This window comes from Onychostruthus taczanowskii, unplaced genomic scaffold (genome assembly GCF_017590055.1).
Source record: "Onychostruthus taczanowskii isolate IOZ18803 unplaced genomic scaffold, ASM1759005v1 scaffold1, whole genome shotgun sequence".
Classification (NCBI taxonomy): Eukaryota; Metazoa; Chordata; class Aves; order Passeriformes; family Passeridae; genus Onychostruthus; species Onychostruthus taczanowskii.
In genome coordinates, this window is record NW_024496525.1 from 14,372,087 (window position 1) to 14,395,925 (window position 23,839).

The window sequence follows — 23,839 nt, forward strand, 5'->3', positions numbered from 1 at the left end:
TCAACGTGAAGAAATCCAGGACTAATTACCTGGAGCTATTGACAATGTATAGTTTAGGGATAGCTTTATTTGGTGTCTCTGCTCTGGGGTTTCTGTAGCACATTTAACAGAAGGAGACAAATTCCCCAAATCTCTGGTATGTTGATGGGAATACTCTTCTGATTCATGAGATTAGTTAATAGGATAGATTAAAAAATAAGAATTCAAGTCTCACCATGTTGTATGACTTTGCTTTTGTTCCAATATAAATGACTCAGCTTTTAGTGATTTCTGGTAATGAATCTATGCCTTTCAGCTTAGGGATTTCATAAAAATAGATTGATTTTGGCAGCACAAAGTGACATTATATTATGGGCAAATACGTGGTTATTCTGGCAAAAGATGAATGTTATTAGTAAAATGTAACAACCAAAGAAAAAGTGGAGTCAGATTCTTGGGCAGAATAGGTAATTCCATACATTTAATGAAGGGATGAGGGGAGAAAATAAGTGGTTGTTTAAATAGAGAGGGAAAATTGCTCTAGAAAGATAAAAAAAAAGTGTAAGCTCATTTCTTTAAAAAACCCCAAAATACCCTAAAACCATCTCCCCTCCAAAAAAACCCCCTTGTTTGCTTTTGTTTTAGAAAATCTAATGAGGCCCCTTAAGAACTATGGAATCGCATGGTGAGCATATGTCTTTCAAGCTTCTTTTCAGATGTATTTGGTATTGTGCTGTAAAGCTCACGTTTTTGGTTTGTTGTTTCAGCATGTCTATGGGTTTCTTGATAGAAGAGACTGCCCCGGTTGTGTGGAGAGGGCTCATGGTAATGTCAGCTGTTGAAAAATTGTTGAGACAGGTAAGGCTTAGTTATGTATTTCTGCTTCAAAGTAGTCACTTATTTTGAAATGCATTTAACTGATACACAAGTGTCCACAACATTATTTCATATGTTAGTGGTGGGCATTTTTGTGTCTTGGTCTTCTTAAATTCAGGTAAGGGGGAAAGTTCTGTGAAACACTTCTGTGTTTACCTATCCCCCTCAAACAGAGCTGTTGTTCTATGCCTTTTGCCTTCTGTCTCATTCCTTTTTATATTTCTTTATGCATTTGCTAAAAAAAAAGGCATTTTGAAGTCGCCTAAGGATTTGAATGTATGGGTATCTGTGCAGATCTACAGCTGCATTCCCTTATGTGCTTGTTAATTCACCAGGACTAAGAATTCTTGGATGGCATTTGAAGTGACAGGTACAGGAAAATCATTAGCTACAATCTCTGTGTAATGCAGATAGATTGTTAGTTAATAAATTTTCTGGTATGTACAAGTGGGATGACTTCTTTATTCCGTGCAGATTTTTTTTCTTTTATTTTGAAGCGATCTGTGGAGTGCTAATGAGACAAATAGCTGAAAAAATGCATTAAGGTTGCATGTTTAGACTTTGAAGTGACCCAGATTATTCACAGCTGACATCCATTCTAGGGATCTACTATGTACAGCCTGAAGATCACAAGGTTTCTCTTCAAATGCTTCCACGTACTGTGTTTCTTTAATGACTGAAAAGAATATTTTTTCAGCCTTTTTCCATTTTTACTGAATTCTCCTTTAGCACAGATTTTAGAATACTGGCACTTACTCCTCTGATGGTGGCAACCATACACCTGCCAAAATTTCAGGAAGATCTTTATCTTGAATTGACCTTTAAAAGTAAGGGGTATCCATGCCAATAGCTGTGGAGACCATCTTGCCCCCTTTGTGTGCTGTGTTGCACTGCCTGGCTCAGGAAACTGGAATGTAAAACGTGGAAGGTAGAGCTAAAGTTAGCACCTGCTGTATTGGCATGCTCTGCCCTGGGAGACTGGAGGCTGGCAGGCACTGCAGTGCTGTTCCTCAGTCCGTAGTGTCCCAGATGGGGAGCGTGTGCCAGCATCCTTGTGCAGGGTGCTGGTGATGCTGTGTAATGAGCTTGCTGCTCCCTAGCAACCAGTGCAGTTACATGCTGGCCAACCATGCTGTGGGAACGAGACAAGTCCATTAGTGCTCAGGGCATCACTGATTTCCCTGGCAATGAAACCTGAGCTGTGAAGGAGGGAGGCTTTATGGCTAAATTTCTCCTGCCCACATGCGTTTTGCTTCTGCATGATTACCAGGTTAGTCTTAAATCTCAGCTGGAAAAGTTTGCATATCTTTCTTTGAAGAGAAGCTCACAGATTACAGGGAAAATGAGCAGGTCTGTCTGATGTCCAGGTGGCTTTAAGAAAGGAAAGAATGCATGTTCCAGACTGAGACTTGCTATTTTGTTTTTAAAAACTGTAATCTCCCTTCTGCAGTAACCAGCCATTCTCAAGAATGGGTTAACTGTAGGACCAATAGTTTAATAACTCTGGGCACCTAAACAAGAGAAAGACAGCATGTGATGATCATTTTAAAAATACTATTGTTCTATTTTATATTAGAAATTGTTTTGTGATCTGTTTGGGACTTCAGAATTTTTTGATTTCTCTTTATCTATTCTGGTTGGTCTTAGCTATTACCTCTTGTTTAACAGGATAAAGTTGCTTCCAAGAATAAAATACTTCTGCTGGTATTTAACCTCCTAAAACCATGTTCTTAAGAAGTAGCTTCTCATTAGCTGCATAGAAACCATTTAAATTAGCTCCCTAATCTAGACTTGTAGTATAATGTAAGTGTAAGAAGTTCCTGTGCATTCAGACAAGCTGGTAAAATACTAAGTTATTAAAATAGTTACTTCAGCCTAATAGAAAACATAGATGTTCCCAGACTTTTTCCCTAAAAGCACTGGTGGTATTTCATATTTGTGTTTACTGTTAGGTGGTGGAGAGGTTTTTTAATCGTTTGATAGCACCAAGACTATGCATTCACTCTATAAATAATTTTGGATGCATTTTGTTTTTTTCAATATGAACAAATATGTTTTCCAGAGTTTATCATGCTTCTGATACTGCGGTAAAGCATTTGAATTGCATAGTTTCCAAATTCTGTAATGGGCACTTGATAACGCATACATACGAGTGCCTGTAATGTGTGTTTCAATGCTTGTCTTACACTTGGAACTTAAAAAAAAAATGTAATTCTTACTTTGTTAAATATATTTATTAAATATATACATAAGGCTTTTGGTATGTACTTAGTGCGTGTGATCACACTCTTTGTAATAGAGGTTTATTGAATAGTGTCAGACTGGTAGATAACAGGCAATAATAGTGAAGTAGTGAGTGGTGAGTGCTTGGTGTTTTTCTGGTAATGCATATCTCATGAGCAAGGTCATTTTCTACAACACATCATACTGTTCTCCTTAAGCAGAATTTGAAGGACATGTACCTTGTAATACCAAACAAAGTAAGCAGTTTAGGATGTTATATTACTTACACTACCTATATATTGATGTGCGTGTATCAAATTAGTATACAAAAGAAAATATACAGCATATTGATTCTGTAAAAAAATAATTGATCAGTAGAAAAGAAGGAAAGTGATGTTCTTAATCTATTGAAAGAAAAAGAAATACAGGAGGACATTATATTTCACCTGTAATGAAAGTGAATTGCAAACACTAATGGAGCAATTGATCTTTATAAACATATGCATAACTCTTTCTGTTAAATATATCTCTAGTTTATAAGTCTTGAAATTGCCCAAAATTTTGTTGTGGCTTAGAAGTGGCTTCTTTGTTAACACAGTAAGATGTACTGTAGGCCCATTTAAACCTCAGGATGGTCTGGGTTTTGACTCTTATTTCCGTGTCACAGTTATCGTCATGTAAAAAGACTTTCACCTCTGTTAACACTTCTTTTGAATCTTGCTTACCTGTAGGTGAGATAGAATAGAGTATTTTTTTTAAATTTAAGTTTTAAAAAATATCTCTTTTCTATGAGGGTATAATTACAGTCCAGGTAAGGAAGCTTTGATAGCTCTCCAGTGTCATCCATGGCATTAGGCTTTTTCTCTGCGGTTTTCACTTCACTTGAGAAGCTGCCTACTCTTTTGTCTGGTTCCATTTACTTTGTTCCTTTACTCTGTGAATCTAGACTCACTGTGATGATATTTGGTTCAGATTAAACAACCTACCTTAAAACTCATCATCTTGCTGTGTTTGTTGTGGGACTGACTTAGAATTAACCTTTAGGCTAAGTACAGTAAAGATAGGATATTTTTGGAGAGTTGCCTAAAGCCTGCACTTGAACAGTAATGTGTCTGAAAAGCTGTTGAAATAAGTATCAAGTAGGTAGCTAAGAACCTTAGAAATGAAAAGATTATTTTAAAAAAAATGACAAGGCAAGCAGAACTTGCTCTCTGATTTGAACTGCTTTTTCAGCAGGGATTTCAAATACCATTACCACTATCCTGTACACTCCGTATGGCAAGTTTTCTAGCACCATTCTCTTCTGTCGTAGGCCATCTTGACAGTTGATGGCAAAGGAGCAATTAGAAGGGTGCACATAGAAACCTGTTGTGTGTCTTGGAATGTGTTGTGGCAATTATTCTGCTAAAAGGCTCTGAGAAAGGAAGAGGCACTGTACTGACTGCCATTTACTATCTGCTGTGGTCACAGAAGCAATACAAATGGAGGGGGTTTCCTGTTTAGGGAGTAATCAGTAAAAGTTTTAATATTAAAAGTTAGGAAGTGTTGGTTTCTCTGATCTTGGACTCACTATCTTATTCTGTGTGTGTTACCTAGTTGAACTATCAGCAGAGAAGGAAAAAAAATCAATATTCTGCACACAAGTCTGCTTCTCTTTAAAAAAAATCAAGTAGAAGTGGGACTACAGATAAAATCAAGTGCATATTTTATTATGTAATATTCTCCTTGTATCTTTGTCCTATCAATAGATAAAGTTATATCATTACTGGAAGCAAGCGTTGCCTACACAACATGGATTATAGATACCAGCAATTCTGTTTTGTGTAAACAGTCCCCTTGAAACTAGCCTAGAAGTCTGCTCTTTTTTCAAGGCATGGATCTCAGGTTGATGAACACCCTTAATAGGATTTTTTACCCTGACATGACATTTTAACCTATGTTTTTGCAGGCTAGTCAGATCTTAAGAGGCAGGACTCTTGTATTTCTTCCTTATCGTAGTTTTCAAGAGTGTTCAGAATATTTTTTGCCTCTTTGCTATATTATGGCTGTAAAGCAGAGTCTCAATGCTGCTAAGTACTTGTGAATCCTGAAGGTTCCTTTGATGTACTTGACAAGGATGGAGCCATGTTCCCAGAAAGATGAAGTTTTTCCTGCAATGGCTTAATTCTAATGAGTCCCTAAAATGCTCTTATTATCATCAAATAATTCATTGAACTCTTTTTTGTAATTCATTGAACTCTTTCTTCCTGCTTATTTTAGCATCACTTCAGCCTCTGTTTTAGTCAAGGTAGGTGTTGAAAGAAAATTAAAATGAAAGAAAGTTTCACTGGGATATATATAATTAGAGAGGAAGAATACAGGGAAGTTAGCAGAAAGCAATTTAAATAAAACTTCCAATGCAGAGCCATCATCAGCAAAAGGAGGGACCTTGAACTTTGATGCTTGGACAAGCTTTATCCCCTGTAAATTGATGTTGAAAACCATAAATTAAACAGAAGAAGGATCAAAGTTATTTTATTAGCTAACCCAGAGCTTGTTAGGACTGTAGTCTAAAGATTCAGCCTTATCCTTTAAAAAAATTTGAATTCAGTTTATGTGATTATTTAATCTGTACATAATTTTGAAAATTTGGCTAGCAATGAGGACTGTGTGTGCTACTTTCTTTCAAAACCAGCACCTGCCCGAGATAGTGACAGTAGCAATTATATAGTGGAGTGTATGAATGTATGTATATGTACTTGGACCTTTTTTGTAGCATAATTCTCTGATGCTCAGTTATCATACATAGGTAGTTGCAGAGTATATCATGTTGTCACTGTGAAGAAAATTAACTCTATTGCAGCCAGAACCTGCACACATACTTTGTAGGGAATAGGGAAGATACAGACAAATGGATAAATATTTTTTAAAATACTGACCAGACTATGGGTTTTGAGGTTTGGGTTATTTCAAGAGCTCATATGAGAAAGCTGCCATAAAAGCACCCATTGTGTGAATAGAACAGTAAAAACTGATGTTTAAAGATTTGGGATTAAGGTAACTTGGAAACAAAAGTAGTATTTAATTTTTGGTAAGCAAATACTGTGGAGGCTATTTTGTTTTGGGTTTCTGATCAGTCTGAAGTGACTCATCTCTGTAGAGGAGATTATAGATATTCAATATTGTTTTTGTTAGAATGGCTTTACTTAGCAAATTCCTACATGGAGTTGTTACTGTTTGAGAAATGTGTATGTAGTAATTGGTATCCTTCTTTCCACCATTTACATTGGAGAGGTTGCAGGTATATACTGGGGCCAGAATTTCTTTAGATGTGGTTTATTTAGCTATAAGTTAATGTTGCACTTGAAAAGACAAGAATAGGTAAGGTATTGAGAGCAAATGTATTTATACCTGGTAAAATAGCTACCAAGCTGCCATTGGCTGTTTTACTGTGCACATTCTAGGCAGCAGAATATGGTGTCTGTAGACATCAGTCCAATCTTGCTTGGCATGTGTGTGCGTAACTCTCTTGTCTTATAGCTCAGAAATTCTTCAGCCTGTAAATTTTCAGCTTTGTACTGCCTTGTGTCTGTGTGTATAAATGCATTTCTTATAAACAGAACAATGGAAAAGCTAGAGGAGAGCTTTCTGCATTAGGAGGAACAATGTGGATTTGATTTGAAGCAGTAAACAATGAGAACATAGTCACTGAAGTAGTTAAGTACTACATGCTGAGCCATCTGTCTGATTGGTTAGTATTGTTTCCTAAGAGTTGTCCTTTGTCGTCTGTTTGTGACTTTGTGTATTGTCTTTTGCCTTACATTTTTGGGACCATGGAAATTTTATTCTATGTTTATGCAGTGTTCAGCACTGTAGTGAGTTACCATTTTTCGTGAGAGATGCAGAGACATACAAAGACTAGTAATTACAAGTTCAAAATAAATATAAACATTTTTCTTGATACTTTTTTATATTTATACAATAAATTTATAAAACCTTTTCTCTTTTGGGCACAATACGTTTTGTGTTCCTGGTTCTCACTGTCTGTTTGTATGAATGACATATATCTGTTAAGAATGCCTGAGATCAGTGTAAATGTATCACTGGCATTCAATCTCTTTTGCAGATACATATGCAATTGCTTAGCTTTTGATTGTACATGCTACCGTGCCTGTATATTCTCCAGCAAAGAGCCATCAAGATGATACTGGGGTGTGAAGCATGTAATGTGCAAAGAGACACTGAGGAACTGGGTTTATTTGTTTTGAGACAGTTAAAGGGAGGTATGAACTGCTGGCTTGAACTGCCTAATGGATACATACAGAGAAGATGAAAGTAGATTCTTTGTGGACATGCACATTAATAGCAGAAGATGTAATGAATATATGTTGCAATGTATAGTAAGAAATGTGAGGGGGTGTTAGTGGTTTGGTTTTTTACAGTTGAAGCAATTGCATGTCAGAACAGGTTGCCAGGAGAGATTCTTGAAACTCTTTTTTGGAAGATATTAAGAACTCAGCTGGGCAAGAATCTGAGTAACCTGCTCTAAGTTGTTTCTGCTTTGTGCAGACAGAGGTCCCCGAGGTCCTTCAAACCTAAGTTGTTCTGTGAATCTGAGATTAGTTCTAAAATTGGCATTCCACTGCCTATTTAACTGTAGGTCTGTAACTCCATTAAAGCTCAGAGAGAAGAAAATGGTTCTGCCTATCACAGAAATCATTGGTTAGAACAGTCAGTCAAAACCTAAACTGAATGTAGGTGTCTCTCTAATATGACTGCCTTAATCACTAAGCAAGGGAGTCATGCCATTCAGTGTTACAGTCAAATGAACATGTTTCAACATAATGAGACCATCCATTCCTCAGTAGCATTCGTCTCTTTAGACTGTCAAGGTGCTGAGGTGGAGACGTAAAAGTCAAACCTAAATAGGCCTTATTTTTTGAGTGAGCATCCTTACTATGAACTATGAAAAAAATAGACGAAATATATCTTCTGTTTTCCTATCATACCTCTTGTTTTTATAGAAGTACCTTGATCTGGGAGAGGTTTGAAGCATGCATTGATGTGCTCTCAGCTACTAAGAATTGAGTAGGGATGGCAAAAAGAAGTTTTGCTGAAGACTTCTGGCAAATTTTTTTGCATTAACTTTAGTAGGTTACTGTCTAGGATGCAGGCTTCTCTGAAACTCAGACTAAGAGATCTGGCCATTCTCTGTAGTGCATAGAGAAGCATACACTGATTTTGTTCGTTTCTTTTTTGAATGTTGCCATCGGTGTCAGCCCTGAGTAATTTAAAGTCCATTTGGACAAAGAAAAATTCAAAGATGGTAGCAAAAGTCATCTTAAAAAAGCAAGTAGAATAAATCTTTTACATTAAATTTTTTTAGACAAAAGGCAAACAGGACCTTGGAGACATGATCTGAAGGCTGCCATGTTTTTAAGTGTTTTTTAAATAGGAATACTGGTGGTATTTATTTATATGGAAAGTTTCAAAATGTGGACTACAAGAGAAACCTAATGCTGCTCCTTTTTTTTTTTTTTTTCCCTGACAATGGGGTCTGTCCTTTCTTTCTAGCTGCTGTAGGTTAGATGCAAAAAGGGACATTGGTATTGCTGCACTGAATATTGGAGTTCCTCAGTGGTTGGTGTCGTGCCCTCAGGAATGGAAATTTAAACCAAAACCTAGCCTGGAACTACTGCATACCTGGGGTGGTGGGAATACATCTCTTGTCATTCCCAGTGGTACTATTTGAGGGATTATTTCCCCGTTCTGGATTTAACTTCACACTCTTTGACAGTGTCTTAAGATAATAGGTGGACATTTGGATTTTAAGGATAGCAAGAACTTGTCATCCTTTAGATACATTTCTTAAACAAATTGGCAGAAAGTACCCCTTTTGCTGTGTTTCGTCACTTATATGGTAAATGTCAGAGATGAAATTATTATAGTGTGGGCAAAAAACTGTCTTATCAGTACAAAATTAGTGAGACAGTATTGGTGGATGGGAGAGAGTAATGAAATGGGAATTAGAACCGTACATATTGGGTCAGGAGGAAGACAATAACAATTTGATGGCTCTGATTTTTTTGTAGCTGTATTTTCAGTGAATTGAAAGGATGCCCAGAATAGTAATAGTGAATCAATGCTGAAAATTATTCTTATTGTAAATGTAAAGAGCAAGTGAAGAAGAAGCGCTGCTGTAAAGCCAGATGACTTTTTTTTTTTTTGTGTGGATTTTATTTTTAACGCTTTTTGGTTTAGGAAGCAAACTCTATCAATAGATGAACGTTGAAGGCATTTAACTTACATTATGGCACTACATTTTCAAGACAGGAAAAGAGTGAAATGGCACAATGAGAAATTCTAGCAAAAGGGATAAGAAGCATAAATAACTCTGTTTTTCAAACTTTTCTAGTCTTTTTGTGATCTGGTACGAATGAAAGAGTCTGTGCACACTTGTTTGTGTATCAACAGAAGATATGTACCAGAAATATATATGCTTAGTGCAGATCAATACACTGTATTTCTCTTTCTGTGTTTTGTGTTTTGGCAAATATCCATCCATCTTAGGATACTTGCTAATTTCAAAACTGACATGTGTTTCACAATATTCATGTGTTTATCCAATTTATCTCCAAGTAATTGAGGCAGATAGTCAGTAGCAGATATTTACAGTTTACATTTCATAGAACTAAACAAAGCTGCTATATGTATATGCTTATATTATAAACAACAAAGATTGTAGTTTTTTGTATATTTGCAGTGCATAATTCTAAAATACAGTACTGTTACTTGCTGTGTCACAACAGTGAAAAATTTGCCAGCGTTTCCACAATTACAAAAGTATTTCTTCTCTTTATTTCTTGTGTTTCAAGGTGCCTCAGCCCAAGGTGGACTTAGAAGTGGTTAGTTCAGGCTAAAGTCTGACACCTTATAGTTTTGGCAAAAGGAAAAAGTTAATCAAAGCAATAACAGCAGTTGCATCTTTAGGGAGTTGGAAAGTTTTCTATTTTTATTTTTGAAATCTAGAGTATGAGATTGAAAAGATCCAGACATTTCATCCCTAAATGAAGTTACTGATATTATGTATTTGTTCTATTTAGAAAGCTCCTTTGCTATTGGAGGTATTTTGAAAAGAGGAACAACACGGTAATAAATAGTGACTGAACTGCCAATGCTAAAACTGCACTAGGATATGCCACTAAGACTGCATCTACAGCTGAAAGATGGTAAATAATAACTCTGAATACTTGTGAGATTTTTCTTAAGTCTTTAATAAGCTTTCCTTTAAATCAAGGAAGGTCAAGTTTTGTTCTCTTGTTTCATCACTGAAATTAAGGAAACTATTTCAAGGGCAAGATAAGATGACCCATTCATGCCATACAAAAAATTTTTGAAAAATTCTTACACTCATTTTTGTTATGTTTCTTTTGCTGAGACTAAAGGACAAATAAACTAGTTTCTTCTCCTTCTGAACCAACTTAAGTCAGTGGAAATCTCTACACTAATTTCTACACCATGGTTCAGCTGTGATGTTGATGTTTAGAAAAGCTTGCTACAGGAATTTGTATAATGATCACTAATTTGCTCATCTGTTAATAATCACCTTGAAAGGTCCTGTCTGTCCAGAGAGAACTGCCTTAACCAATCCCAATCAGTATGTACGTATTAAAGAAAACGATGGTACTTCCTGGAGATCAGAAGCTGAATGTCAATGTGGAGATGTACTGTAGCCAGAAATGTGGGAGATGACAGAAAGCTCTTTCTTTTCAATCCTCTGTCCCCCAGTTGGAGTACTTCTATTGTCACCCTTTGACTTGTGTGTTCCTGTGTGTTTTGTGATGGGTGTGACTGAGCGAATATGGGCTTGATTCTTTTTGTTTCCAGCTGAAGCTACAGAACCTGTTCTTTAGCCTTTCTTCCCTTAATGAAGCAGGATCCATACAGCTCCCTGTTGCTTTATTGGCTTGCATTAGTAGCTGATATGAAAAGGGATTATAGTTGCTGAAAGGAATTGACAGTCATAGAGAGAAGTGTTAAGAAAACCAGAAAAACCCAAAAACATGAGCCAACATCTTACTGCTGAACTGGAAGCATTTGCAGTAAATGTACTTTAAATGTCTTTGAGGATTAAAAAAAAAAAAAAAGGAAAAAAAAAGCCTAACAGCGCAGTGAGAATGTATTTACAGCAAACATTTCTTGGCCTGGTTCCTCAGCTGTCATGGTTATGACTGTGCAGTTACTGCTGCTGTGGGAACAGGCTGGGAGAGTGTTTTCTTTGCTCTGCTTCCAGTAGTCTCATCTCTCACACATATTACACAGGTATGCATGTGTCTACTCTCCTTTGCATAAAACAAAACAAATGCAAAACATGCAACTGTTTTGCTGGGTTTGTTGACTAGACAGGAAGAAAGGGCAGAGAACTCATAGTGTCTCAAAATGGCTGTGCTGGGGTTGGATTTTTAAATTTTTTCCCTCGAGGTTTTAAGGGGAAGTGGTTTAATGTTTCTCTGCAGCAAAGTTCAGAACTTTGTGCCTAAATGGCACCCAGCATCATTTTTGGAAAGACGTAGTGATTTAAGCATGATTTGAAGTGTTTGCTAAACAGGAGTAGGGGTGGTAGAAGAATGAGGGAAAGAGAAAGCACTGCTTGTTTTCTTTTCTAAATGAGACTTCCATTATTTATGTAAACTTTTTCCAAAAAATAGGAGACACTTGATGCTACTCTTCTATTTCCTCTGTTCTCCTCCACTAATAAGAGGGTTTGTTCTTTGTTTCTAGCTGCTGTAGGTTAGATGCAAAAAGGGATGTGGGCATGACTGTACCATGCCTAAGAGGCTGGTGCCCTGCCTGCAGGAGTGAAAAGTTAAACGAAAGCTCAGCCTGGAGTCACTGCATACCTGGAGTGGTGAGAATGCATCATTTATCATTCTCAGTGGTACTGAGGGATTACCTGGAGGTACCTTCACATTCTTTGGCAGTGCCATAGTGTAGCCATGATATTATGAAAAATCCTTTGCTGGGATTTTTCCTCTCCTGAGAAGCTGAGGAGCCTCAGGAGAGAAATGTAAACAATTACTATCTGCTGCTGTGGAATGCAACAGGTGCATCTGTGATTGGTCCATGTGGATTGTTTTCCATTGATGACCAATCACAGCCACCTGTGCCAAGGCTGTGAGGAGTCACAGGATTTTGTTATTCTGTTCTGTTCTTGTTGTAGCCTTCTGATTTCTGTTCTTTTAGTATAGTTTTAATGTATCATTGTAATATAATATTTAACATAATAAATCAGCCTTCTGAAATGGAGTCAAGCCTCGTGTCTCCACACATGGAGAGTTCGCCGCAACACCATAGCAGAATAGGTGCTGTATCTTGGAATGCTGATGTTTAGAGCTTGGTGTTGAATAAGTGGAAATTGATGATGTAAGTCAGTGGGAGTAGGTTTGCCAAGTGGAATGGAGTGGTGCTGAAGATGTTGGATGAGATGGCTATAAAGAAAGGCCTGTGAGCTCAATTTCTCTGGCATGGATTTCGGCACCTAAATGTAACCTTATTGGACAGCTGTGTGGAGTGAAGATTTAAAGCTAAAACTTCAATATTTGTTGTTTATAAGCATGTACATATAGCCTGGAGGTGAGATGTGCAAGTTTGGTTACGTCGGCAGTTCAGCATTTAAGGTTGTATTACCTGCTACCCTGGAGAGTGCCCTGCAATCCCATGCAGCAGTCATAACCCTCTGCACTACAGCTAGAGATGCAAGATTCCTGAGGGTGGGACTAGATGTGTGAAGGGGAAACACGACCAGATCTGTGCAGGAAATTCAGTTCACGTGAAGCTTTAGCTGCCAGCCTTATATAGGATCATGGTGGCTTCTGTGGCTTTTGCATTTTTGCTTACACAGTTTTGTCCAGCTAAAAGCCACCTCTCTGAGAAATGAAAATTGACATCTTCCCATTCCTATGTAGGTTCTCTAATTGTGATATTAAGCAGTTGCTATTATAACAGCAGAGCCACAGGCTTTGCGTTTTTGGTTTTTTTTGTTTGATTCTTCTCTTTTTTAATGGGCACGTGTACTCACCAGTGTTGCCAGTGGCAGGTGCATTTAGAAACTGTCTGCTACATTGGGCTTGTAAGACTTTCTCCTTTCCCACAAATGTGTGTATAATTAATGGATCCCAAATTGGCTTCAGGTTGAAATTTTATGCTCAATGGAGATTTTCTGTTTCCTTTCCTGAGCAGTCAGGGTGTTTGGGAGAATGTGTAGGTGGAGCTCACCAAAGCTACTTTTTGAGCATGTTTTTTTTCCTCTTTTTCAGCTGTTCTTTTTCATCTTTTTGATCAAAATAGAAATGGAACCTCTCTACCTTGGAATATTGATTGAGCTTTGACACATTGTTTAGCATTACTCATTAATTTTACTTATTAAATAACTATGAGTGTAACTGTATAAACAGATGAAAAAATTAATATTGAATTAATATATGTTAAACTGATTGCACAGAGTTGTTTCTTTTCTTTTTAATAATCCAGTTTGCATTCTGTCTGTTGGAAGCTGACAGATTGATCCTTCACTCAAACCATCCTCCCATATCTCTTTTGCTCCCAGAAAATAACTGCAGATATCCAAGAATAGCAGCAGGTTTTGTACCAGTATTCTTTGTAGAAAGTGATTATTTCTCACATCCCAAGTGATTGACACAAACGTAAAGTAATTGTGCTTAAGGTACCAGGGATTAGTGTCATGGGGCTTTTTCCCCCCCTCCCCCTCCCTAACAAAGGAAAAACTGCTTTTCTGTACTATTCATGAAGCTGTAGAAGATGTTTCACTTCTTACTGTGTTTTGCTCCATCAATAGTATCTTTTAAAAGAAAGATTATGTTCTCCTAGCAGAATGCTGCCTTTGGAATCCAGCTCTTACTATGCAACTGAAGTGGACACCCATTTAAATTCTTTTTTTTGCTAGATTTTTTAATTCTGTATAAAAAATTATTAAATAATAACTGGAGCGAAAGAAAAAGATAGGAAGTGAATAAAAATATGAAGACTTGTCATTGCTTGGCAGTAATCTCTGGATGTCCTGACTCATGGTATCAGCACCTTCAGCAAATTAATTAGGTTTAGAATACAAGTAACACTTTTGTTGTTGCAGATTAATAACTGAAGACATTAGTAAATGCAAAAGCATCGTTCTGTGGGCATAGCAATTTTTTTGCCAATCTGTAATTTCACACTTTAATAGATTATCTGTTGTCTAATTCATAGTAAATGCTCTTGCTACTCTAGGAATATGACATTCAGCACATCTTTAAATTGTGGCTGTGGTATGTGTGTGACTGCAAAATGTGCACAGTTGTAAAATTAATTTGTTTTTATGTCTTGTCTGTGTCATTAATGCCCTGTGTTCTGCTATTTGTAAGGACAATGTATATGCAATTTTTTCTTGCACCTTTCTGACCTAAAGGCAGTTTTTTTGACAGAGAACATATACCAACTTCAGTATCACAGTCCCATGGTCATGAATCTGCTCTGTTCACTCTCATACTCTTGCTTACATTCTTTTCTCACACTCTTTCGTCTTCTTCAATCTTCCTGTAGAGTTGAAAGATTCCATATTTTGTGCAGCCTTGTTGTTCCTTCTTGTTGGAAGTATTGATTTTTGTGCTTTGACATAATTCAAACAGACTCTTCAACACTGGCTTCATTTGCAAGGGATGACTTTTGAATTCAGTGACTGCTGAAGATGTACTTGTGAATTTAAGTACAGAAATTTTGAAGGACAAATTTAAATCCATAGTGGTGAAAAACAGGTTGTTAAAAAAAAAAAAAAAAACAGAGAGCATTTTTTTATTTAAAGTTCATGTTTCAGCTGATGGCTAGTTACTTTAAAACCTGATAACTTCTCACCAGGCAGAAAATTAAGTTCTATATTGAGATTTACTGTCTTTTGGCCTCTGTTCAGTGGTCTACATCTAATTGATTCTATTTTAGTTTTTATGCTGCACTCTTTATGGTAATACTGGAGGGTTTTCTTCAGCAGCATTTTAAGTTACATGAATAACACCTATCATGTTACTTTCTTCAGTAATCCTTTTGCAGAAGGCTTAGACTGGCCTCTGTAGAAGTTCCCTTTTCTGTACAAGAAAAGAATTGCACATTGTAGTTGAGAAACAGAATTTTCTGTCATTATAATCTAATGATTTTTAGTTTAAGTGCTGATTTAAAAATCACTGTTTCAGTGATGGTCATTAAATGGTACCGACAGTAGTCTGTTGGTACCCCGGTAAGGAATTTATAATCTTTTTTCTCATGCCAGAAAATGAACTGAAACTTAAGAAAATTCTGTTTACTTCTCAAGCAACTTAAGGAAGTCAAATAACATACGAAGCAATTTAGGAACATGGCTTTCCATTTCATAGTTTAAGTATTCAGTCTTAGATTATATATCAGCTTTTAACATCATTACAGAAGTATAGGCTGAAATACATATGGGGAGTGGGCTTATTAAGCTTCTCCCTCTTGATATTTGTTGCCAACACTTATAATATTTCCTTCTGTTGTTGTTTTAGGGGAACTCTGATTCAGACAGCTTGTATAAATTTTTTGAGCTTAAGTTTGGTCCTGATAATACGGCCTTAAAAATGTGTTATTTGGCTTTGGGCTTGATAGCTAAACCATTATTTTGTCTTTGTGTGTTAGTAAGGAGAACTCAAAGAGAATTTGTGGTTTAGATTATGTTTTTAACATAGCTGCATCAACCTGGTGATTCATTTAATTGGAAGATGTGATGCTAGCCTGGTTTCTTCTGATTTGTTTACCTTTACTTAACTTTTGTGCTTAGTTTTATTGCAAAAAGACATTGAAATAGACACTTGCTTATTCCATAATTGTTTTCTTGTTGCCATTATTCAGCAGCTGAACTACAGGCAGTTCTGTATTGTAGAACCTGGGAAAAGAGCCCCATGGTGTATTTCTGAAGAAAAGTTTCTGCAAATGATGTATTGCAGACTATGTTTCAAGGGTAGAGAGAGCAGCAGACCAATGATCAATCTCAAGACTGTGTAATACCAGTTTGCTTTCCAAACTGTCGTCTTTTAGAGAACAGACTCTGAGAAGTGGGAATCACAGCTCCCAAAAGCTCTTTGGAGTAACAGCTTGAACCTAGAGGAAGAGCCTTTTATATGTGGTAGTGCTGAGACAGTCTTCATCAGAATTATTCCTTGTCAGTCACCCTCAGAGATTATCCCCAGGCTCTTGTGGGCTTTCCAGACTGCCTCACAGCTGGGTTCCATCTTCCCTTCAAGCTAATATTATATTGACTGGGCTTCCTGAAGAAGCTTGGTGTTGAATGTCTTCCTGTCTCCTGGAACAACACACAGAGAATAGCCTCTTTATTGTTGCTTTCTGGCAGGTGTTTCATTTTGTTGGTTATACAAATGAAGGTGACAGAATACTTCAGGTTACTGTTTGCCTTCAGTTCTTAACATTATTAAAAGCATTATTAAAAACCGAGAGGAAGAGGAGGAGGCCAGTTTCTGTTCTGGTTGTTGAGTTGAACAGCACTCAGGTATTCTTCCTAGATACTTCTAAACGTTACTCTTAACCTAGATAGAGAAAGACTAGGAGAATTTCCTTCTCCTTGTGGAAGTCTTTGTAGCAGACTGTTCTTATGGTTCACCTCAGTTTCTCTCTGAACTCGGCACAGCAGACTGCTCATAAATACCTTAGAGGGAATTTGAACTGTTGCAGTGCATCTGTTTTTCATGGTGTTACATTGCAAGGCTTTGAGATTGGTTTAGCATCAGAGGACAAGTCAAATGGGCAGTTGTTTGTTCAGAAAGTGTTGAGTTCTGTTAAGCACTGTGGCATATCCTGTTGTGCTACTACGAAAGAGAAAGTTTCCATAGGGACTAAAAATCTTCTGGGTTATGTCTGGGGAGTTTCTCCTTTCTTTATCAAATACTTGTAAAAGTACATTAAAAATTAGATTAAAATGCCATTTTCATTATGCTGTTCCTAGATTATCTGTTTGCTTACACTGTGAAACTGTTTACTTGTTCCTAATGTTTGTGTGTGTCTAAGTGGCACTTTGTAAGTAATTTTTCAAGGAATTATTTTATCATATTATAATTTTACTATATTGTTTTCAAGGAATTGTTTTATCTTAAAATGTATGGTTTTTATTTTAAATGCATGTTTTATCTTAACACATAAGGACATGTGAATAGGTAAATAAATCTTCATTTAGGAACGCAATTTCTTACCTTTACTTTGTTCTGCTGTTTGCCTGTATTAAATCATTAACATACACGCAAAGTAGTTAGGAGAGGAGGATGGATCTGGCAGGAATAGAACTTAAGCTGCCAGCAGTGTAGCGCTTGCTGTTTTTCTGATACTGGTGTTCGGTTTGGCTGGCTGCTGCCAAGTCTGCACCTGCATAATGCTTGATTGTAGCTCTGCATGTATTCCTCTTAATATAAACAAATAAATAATATCTTCTGTTATTTACCAAACAACCAAACATGAGGATTACTTCAAAGTCATAAGTAGCAATCCCTTTTCTGTTCTAATGCTGTTTTATAATTTCTGCCTCATGCACAGAGGATGCTCAGGCTTCATTCCTCAGCAGAAATGTCATCTATATCTCTGTGTTCTACCTTGGGTTTAACTTGCTGTTTAGACCCCCTACTCAAAATGCATATCTGGTATTTTGGTTATGGATTGTCACATAAACAGAATGACTGATTAAAGTAATTTACATAGAAGCATTCCTGGGGTTTCTGAGCAAGGGAAAATACACAGAAGCACATGGCACTTAATTACTTTGCTTAACAATAAATGTCAAGTTAAACCTTTTTAAAAAAAGATGAATGCTGTGCTTAAGGAAAACGCAATTACATTTCTATGCTTTGAAATGTTTTACACACTGTATACATTAGAGGGGCAAAGACATTAACACCTCTGTACATGCAAAGGTGCTGACAGATTTCAGATGCTACAAGGCAGGCTTTTGTAGCCCTGTCTGTCTATTGCTTGCAAAGGGAACTCGTTTACTGTAATGTGCTGTTAATCTGAGCTCATTTTCCTGTGTGAAACCACATTTGCATACACACTTCTGGGAACTCGCTGAGAACATGAGGACAGTGGTCCCGATTTGGTAAATTGTTGCATATAAATAGGATTTGCATTCAAATTAGTGTGTTATATCACAGCCCAATTATGTGTTCCATTTTAATAACGTTGAATTAATGGCAAAAGTAGATTTCAAAAAACCACTCCTGATTTTATGTTCCAGTTCTAAATTTAATTAAAAATGTCTTTCCCCTCTTTCTTTCTACTATGCTGCAGTTTAGTGACAGACCTGGTATTTCTTCTTCCATTAAATAAAGTGTACACTTCTACAACAAATTGTCCAAATTACATTCAATAATGTGTTTAATAAAAAATTTTCATACTGCTGTATTCCTGTGGGAGAGTAATGGAGGAGCAACTGAATGACATCCAATCCTTGCAGAACAGAAGCAAATAAGAGTATGTCCACATTGAGAAATGGGGTTACGTGCAGCATTCCCCAGCCCAAGTCTGAGCAAATCTATATGTCTAGACACTACTGCTCACTACCAGGCAAATAGACTAGCTCAGTTGTTTCCAGAAGTTTTGGCTGTATCATTTTGGTGCAGCTCTCCCTTCTTGCCCTGAATTACAAATGAAAAAGAGGAAAATGAAATTTTGAGGATAATTACTTGACTGCATTCAAAATAAAAAACATGGTTAGTTTTGATTAGGAATGGTTTTCCAATCTAGTTTGCCATCTGACTTTCACCAGTTCAGCACCACGAGCAGTGGCATGGCTCAGAGAGGTTTGTGGAGGGTATTTCTCTTATATATTCAGTACTTAGGGACCTTGGCATATTTATTATGGCTTTTTCTGAACTTGTGGGGCAAAATCCTGTCTGCCGCCTACTCTGCACAGTGGCAAGATGTCCTCTCCACTCCTGCTGGAATGGTGTAGCTTCTCCTTTTTTCTGTGCTCAAATTTCTAAGTATTAAAACAGACTACACTTAATTTGATAGGCAGCTCATTTCTTTTTATTTTCAATCCATGAATTTGAAGAAAATATGTGAAAGAAGATGTTTACACTGCTACAAATTAAGCAAAGCATTGTAATTTAATTATACTATGTGTTAACAGAGTGTTTTTCCTGTTGCCTGGCAATGAGATTTACCATGAGATTCACCATGTGCTTAAGACTCCTTTATTAACTTCAGTTTTCAAAGGTTTGTAACTTTATTAAAAAAACATTATTTGTAGGACAATGCATAAAGTGCATGTTGGATGTTTAGGGGTTGCTTACTAAAGAAGTTTGAGGCACAAAGCTCTGGTGCCCTCTGATTTCTGTACCCTTTCTCCCCTACTACAATATGGGGTAAATTCTGAAAATAAATTCTTGAGCAAAACTTTGTTTATCCCCACAAATCTGAATGTCTAGTTAATGCTTTCATCTGTTGGTGTTTGCTGTCACCTCCAGTAGTGTTGCACAACTGTTAATGCTTGGTATGTTGGGTGATCACATGGAACTTGATGAAGGAGACTAGTGCTTGAAGAGGTTGGAGGAGGAGCAAAACATTCGGTAAGGCTGAAAAGAAAAGCTCTAGGTCAGGCCCAGAAAGTCAGTTTGTTTCACAGGAGGAGCTAGCTTAAAGTTAGCTTCAATTATATGCAAAAGTAGACAGCTTTTAGCTTGAGGAGAAAATGTTTTCCTTTCTAGTTACCTCTGATAAGGGTGGGATTTGGATTGTTTTGTACTACTCCATATGTCAGTGCTGTACCTAAAAGGACTTGAATGTGAGCTCCTGGAGAATAGGGCTGAAAACTACTAAATAGCCAAGTTTTTTTTCCTAAGAATATATCCAAGAACCAAGTGGTTTTGGCAGACAAAATGATTAGAAACTGTGTTAGAATGATAGTAGTGCCATGCTACTCATGGATGTGTTTCCAGACTGCATCTTGCTGCAAGGCAGAAAGCAAAAAACCAATTTATTGGTTCTATTGTGTAGAAGCATTTAAGGAAGGAGACTATGATTACTGTAATTGTATTATGTATTGCATATATATATATGGACTTAACAAAAGATGCCAGAATCAAGCTTCATGAAGAGGTGGGAAGGGGGAGGTGTTTTGAATTAATGCATTAATCCTTTTTAAAAACTAAAACTGCCTATACCTACCTGGCATTTCAAAATGGTTGTGATTATTATGAAAGACTCGGATTTTGCATATTGAGATTTGTACATGTAACTTACAGAAGATCTGTGTGTTTAGTTACAAGTCTTCAAGTAATGTGGCTTTATGCATGTTTTAAAGTACTACATCTATGTAATTTAAATTTGTCACCTTTATGATGGTTTATTTTTAATTAAGAAACATTGAAATTTGAAGTTCATGCCTTTGTGTGAGTAAAGTACTTTTTACTGGACAAGGAGGCATTCATCAGCAGTGGCATTTATCTGGTGAATAACTAAGCAAGATCAGTTAAGAAAACTAGAGTGAAAACCAGACCTTTTTTTTTCAGATAAAATGACTTCTCTATGCTCAATTGTTTCAGTATGTATATTTTTGCACATATGTGTAGTTTTTCTTTGGAGTTATGTAGTCTCAATATGATTATGAATAGTAATTGATTTTAGTCTGCTAGATGTAGGGTTTTTTGACAAAATGCAGATATTATAAACGACATAGATCAATATCAAATGTGAAAAAATAGAGCATTTGCTTTGGTTAACAGAAGTGGCATTTCCTGTTTAGTTAGACTGTCTTAAGCATGGTTTAGTGTTCTTGCAGCCTTTGTGTAGAAAATGAGAAAAGGGACATGTGCCTGAGAGTCCTTAATTTAGACACCTAAAGTTAGAATTTTCAGCTAACCTTTATCATCCCTGTTCTCTCCAAAGTGCTCTGAAATCTTCCGTCTTCCTTAGTCTGCCTTGAAAAATTCCTTTTCTCACTGGAGTGCTTAGTGGGTTAGTGATCTGGATTTCATGTAGGATGTGCTTCCCTAGAAGATGATCATCCATACAAGAACTGAATGAAAATGAGTGAGTGTTGCCCTGACAGGGTCTTGTATTCCATGTAATAACTAGGGGACTGGCAAAGTGTTGATTATGTTTTGCTGTTAAAATGACACTTGAGGAAATGTGTAAAACACAATGCTCTAGTTTGGCATTTTCCTGTTTTAAAGCAGCTCATACTGTTATATCTTGTATGTGTTGTATGAATCAGAAACATACCATATAATTCCATTATATCTGTTGAGAAATACTTAGATAAAATATAGGTAGGCTGTCCATTATATAGAGTAGGCCTAGGATCATTTCTGTTCTCATTAAGGAAACATTTATCTCGGTGCACTATGCTCTAGGGAGAGTTTTTTCCTCTCCTGGAAAATCTATCCTAGTAAAAACATGTTAAATAATCACAGCATTTTCATAATGGAGTGTAATATCTTTAATGGGTACTCTCATTTGATGTCTAGCAACAATTAAACTGGCCTAATTTTGGGATGTTAAGAATGTTGTCACTCTGTATCATTATTGTAGGTAATTTTAATTTAACAAATCTGGGGTGTTCTGTTTCTTTATTTTTCTTTTCTTCCAACACCTGCTTTTCCTAGGAAAAAAATCCGGTACTGGTAGCTCTGACTTCATAACAACAAAACATAAAAAAAAATGAAATGTGTATGTAGTAAATAAACTACATAGTAGTTTCAACAAGTGATAAGATGGAAGGAAAGTAGTCTTAAATTTATGGAAATAATTACTTAAGTGATATTTGTTGCACAAATCCCTCATTTTTAGCCTGAGTTTTACCTGACATTTGCTTCTAACCCATGATTAAACAGCTTAAAGTGAGCATCTTAAGTCTTGGTAATTTTTTTTTTGGGAAATAATTAAATAATAATTATGCCAATGAAGTTAATAATAAAGTTGTACTCATAGTTTTGAGTGAACAGCAAAGATTGTGTCTCAGGACAATAATGTCTTGATCCTGTGCTGAAAGTGTGACTAAGAGGGCATCTCAGTATTATTCTTTTACAGGTCCTTGGTTCACTTGTTTACATTACAAGAAACAAGGGCTGCAATAAACCACAAAGTGCCCTAAATAAAAATGTGTAAATCTCCACATATGTTTATATTGTTATCTTCTAGGTTGACTGGGGTCAACTGGACTACTTAGTGATTGACATGCCACCTGGGACTGGAGATGTACAGCTGTCAGTATCACAGAATATTCCAATTGCAGGTATGTATATTGTTGACTGTTTCAGAGATTTGTAGTTAATTACAGTTCAATATATTTAGAAAAAAACAGTCAAAAATTAATTTTATTCTTTCCAGCATGCTGAAAGATTGTTTTATCAGTTGTGTGGTGTTGGAAACATTATCAGTGATTTTAACATGTTAGCATTACGGTTGTGTTGCTTTCTTTTAAGCTAAGTTTTGAAGAGATGGAGTCAGCTGTAACTCTTGAAGGAAAGACAGTCTTGTCAAAACCTGCTGAGTTTTGTAGTAGAAAATTTCCTTCTCTGTACCTACTACATAGTAAATAGAATAAAATAAAAGAGTGATTCATACCCATTTTCCTAGGTGCAGTGCCTAGTAGATTACATGTGTCAGTAGCAAAGCAGGAAGGCCTTTAACTCCCAGGGTTTAAGCAATGAGGTGAAACATGACTATGGCACAGAGTTTTTTGCTGAGGTAGAATTTAATTGGATAATGTACATAAGGGCAGTGAAATTATTTCCCCTTTCCCCACAGAACTCTTCACTGCTTTCAGGAATGTGAGTGGTTATGGTGGTGCACTAGTTCCTCTGGGACAGAGAGGTGATAGAAATTACTTTAATCCTGTATGTCTTCTAAATTTTGCTGATGCCTGATTTTTATTTGAATTGAAATGGCTTCACTTTCTTGAATTTTATTGAAATTTTATTGAAATGGCTTCACTTTGTTCCTACAGTTGTTCAGTTCAGCTTATTTTTTCATCAATCCTAGCTTCATAAAATTAGGAGTGATAGCATCACTTTACATTTGTATTTCCCATTAGCTGGTTTTGTTGACTGTGTTGAAGCTGACTTTTGCTGTTTAATAAAAACAAAGCATTCTGCTTTTGATGAAGACAAACACAGCAGACAAGGAGTGATAAGATATGTAATTCCCTGTGTTCTTAGTGGCTTGATGAATTTCTGGTTTAGGAAGAGTTTTCTCTCTTGTTTATTGTGGCTATTTTTCACCTTCACTGGAAGGATGAATTTTTGTGTATTACAGCTTGAACTTTTTCTTGATTCTTCTTTCTTCTTCTTTCTTGTTTTGCTCATTACTTGCTTTCTGCCTCTTCTCTCAAAGAATGCATCACATTATTTAGTATACTTTTATTTTCTTCAGCTTGGTTCCTTTCAAGTGTGGAAGAGAATGTTACAGATCTTGATGATCATATTTTTGGAGCAGTGTACAGAATTGATTTGGTTTTTGCAATTTGTATTTTCTAAGCATTCTGTTGTCTTTTACTTGGTTACAGAAAGTATTTGTGGTGTGCATCTCTGTTCCCTTTCTGGTTTTCTGATTTTTTCTTTATCCTTTGAAGATGCCTTGAACAGTCATGGTATTAGTGGAATAATTTCTCTGTTTTTCCTCGGAGACAACATATGTATCTTAGTTTAGTAAATTTAAAGTGCATTATCTAATTTGCATGAAAGTTGTTCTTTGATTTGCATTCATGCATATGTGAGATATA

The 23,839-nt window shown here is 36.4% G+C and overlaps 1 protein-coding gene across 6 annotated transcripts in view; it reads left to right on the plus strand.

Annotated features, from left to right (window-relative positions):
* NUBPL (nucleotide binding protein like) overlaps nt 1–23,839 on the plus strand; it is a 77,723-nt gene that overhangs the window by 25,483 nt on the left and 28,401 nt on the right. For 4 of the 6 annotated variants that reach the window (XM_041400859.1, XM_041400826.1, XM_041400834.1 and 1 more), the window contains 3 exons: nt 625–664; nt 747–837; nt 22,258–22,351. In XM_041400859.1, coding sequence (XP_041256793.1) covers nt 625–664; nt 747–837; nt 22,258–22,351 — 225 coding nt within the window. The remainder of the gene's footprint in view (nt 1–624; nt 665–746; nt 838–22,257; nt 22,352–23,839) is intronic. The other 2 variants (XM_041400851.1, XM_041400867.1) reach the window with 2 other exon arrangements.